At 51.9% G+C, this 2,457-nt stretch overlaps 1 protein-coding gene across 1 annotated transcript in view; it reads left to right on the forward strand.

Moving 5' to 3' along the window:
* Window positions 1-849, forward strand: part of BBA_09473 (dethiobiotin synthetase) — a gene marked incomplete at both ends in the record, with an annotated part of 2,823 nt that extends 1,974 nt beyond the window's left edge. Inside the window, one exon of the mRNA XM_008604570.1 lies at window positions 27-849. Coding sequence (XP_008602792.1) covers window positions 27-849 — 823 coding nt within the window. The remainder of the gene's footprint in view (window positions 1-26) is intronic.
* Between the last annotated feature and the right edge of the window lie 1,608 nt (window positions 850-2,457).

The following is a 2,457-nucleotide window of genomic DNA, read 5'->3' on the forward strand; positions in this document are numbered from 1 at the left end:
AAAAAGACTAACAAAAGGCGCATTAGCGATCCCCTCTTTCAGAGGACTTTGGTCAAGGTGATTCGAAACTCACCCCATCTCTTTACCGACGAGCAGGGTGTGATGAGCCCACGTACCGAAGCCAGCAAGCAATGGAGCGGCCTTCCCATTCTCTTTGACGAAGTCTTTACCGGCCTCTACCGACTCGGCCGCTTCACGCCCTCGACGTTTCTCGGTGTCGAGCCGGATGTTTCCGTCAACGCCAAGCTGCTGACCGGTGGCCTCTTACCGCTGAGCACTACAATGGCCTCGGAAGACTTGTTTGACGTCTTTCGAAGCCAGGAAAAGGTCGATGCCCTCTTGCACGGCCACAGCTACACGGCCCACCCTATTGGATGCCAGGTCGGCATCGAGTCTCTCAAGGCCATGCAGCGGATGGACAAGCGCGGCGACTGGGACTGGGCCAAGAGTCAGGGCTGGGTAAAGACCTCGCAGCAGTCAGCCTCTGCAGCGGCGCTGCCGTCGCTGGCCAACAAGACTCGGGGCCGTGGCGGCAATGAAGTGTGGTCCGTCTGGCCTTTGGATCTGGTCGAGAGCCTCTCGCGCATGAGGACCCGCGTTGCCGGTGTCTGGGCGCTCGGCAGCGTGCTTGCCGTGCATCTCAAGGACGAGGCCGGGACGGGGTACAGCAGCAACGCTGCTCTCGGACTGCGCGACGCTCTGGCGCAGGGCGAGGCGGGGGGCAGTAACGGGCCCTGGAACATTCACTCGCGTGTGCTGGGTAATGTGATTTATCTGATGGCGAGCCAGACGACGACGCGCGAGGGCGTTGAACAGCTTGCCAAGCTACTGGTGAATAATCTGGAATAGGACGGATTTGCGGGCTAACATGTTGGAAGAGAATTGTAATTGGCGTGGATGCGGGATCATGCATGAACAACATGGCCTAGCATACCTACTGGGATTGGCCAATGCTGCGTGTGTCAAGGCCATCGGGCTGCGCGTACATTGTCACAGTCAATCAAGGCTGCGTTACACTTGCTACTCACTATGAGATGTGTATAATGAGAGTATTCGCCGCGTTGAAGCTGCAAGGTGTCAGTCTTAGACTAAGCATGCTCTAGAGCTTCATCTTGCTTCTCCTAGTGATCCGTTCCAACTATGAACATGGGAAATTCAAAAAGTTAATCAAAGTACCCTTTCCCGAAAATAATACGAGGCGTTACTTATTCATTATATCCCATGTCGCCTGCAGCTCTATTCCCGGTTTAGCCCCCATAAAAGCCACTCGGCATCTATATCGGCTCGTGAAAGCCCGCATGCGAGGCGTGCTGCATTCATTTTTTTTTTTTTTCAAATGATTTATCCCACAAATCTCGGCCATGATTGAATATTGTCCGCGGAATCCAGGGATTTGCACAAGTTGACTTGCACATTGCACAAGTGATCTGGGTCCATCTATACACTGGCTCGGGCGTGGTGTCTGCCAATAAATGCACTTGCGGACCTGGCTTTCTGCGCAGAAAAAAAAAAAGCAACAGTATAAATGATGGTGATGGTGATGGTGACTACTTGCAAATGCAGAAAACTAGCGCTGCGCAAAATCGACTCGAAACTGACGCGAATTCCTCAATTCGGCGAATTACAATTCACCGTCAGAAGAGCGTTCAACCACCGCCTTGGATCAGCCAATTCATCGTCTGAACATGTATTTGTCTGGGAGTATATCTAGTCTGCCTGCCCCCAATTACCCCACAAAGCATCGGCCGGGCCGGCATGGAAAGGTGGCAGAAAATTGACCATGGTCCGGGGAATATGCATGATAACTCCAAAATATATGACCTATACGTACTATGAGCTGCACATCACAACGATGTCTACGACTACTCGAAAACTAAACGAACAAGGCCCTTTTAGACCGTTTACCGAATTCGTAGCCGAAATGGCCACTAAACTTCTGTACATGATGATCCCTCCCCGCAACCAAGACAAAACCATAAAAAAAATAAAGCCCAAGAGTGAGTGCTAGTGGCGGGTAAAGTCGTCCTACCAAGTGCTATATAATATACAGGTTCTGATTGGGCACAGGGCGTCCTAGTTTCGATTCACCCCCCCGGACTAGAAGAGAATAGGTGCGTTCCGCTACCTCTGGCTTGCTTGCCGATACAAGATCCGGCCGCACTTTCGGACACTAGTTGGCAGGTCGGGAGCAAGTCGCTTTGCGGGGTACTCCTCAATGGCTGCAGCATTGCAGCATTGCAGGTAGATGTAGGTCAACGTTGAATTTGTATATTAAAAGCCATTCCGTCTATCGCTGTCGCCATCTTTGATCCCTATCGTTAGTAACCGCTTACAGCCACCGTCACCCGCAATCTGCTCCTTCAGCAGCGCAACCACGGTGATCCACTCGACTAATCAAGCGTCCTTCTCGTCTGATCTTTTATCTCTCTCTCTCTCTCTCTCTCTCTCTCTCTCTCT

The sequence above is a fragment of the Beauveria bassiana genome (genome assembly GCF_000280675.1).
Source record: "Beauveria bassiana ARSEF 2860 unplaced genomic scaffold BBA_S00055, whole genome shotgun sequence".
NCBI classification, from domain to species: Eukaryota; Fungi; Ascomycota; class Sordariomycetes; order Hypocreales; family Cordycipitaceae; genus Beauveria; species Beauveria bassiana.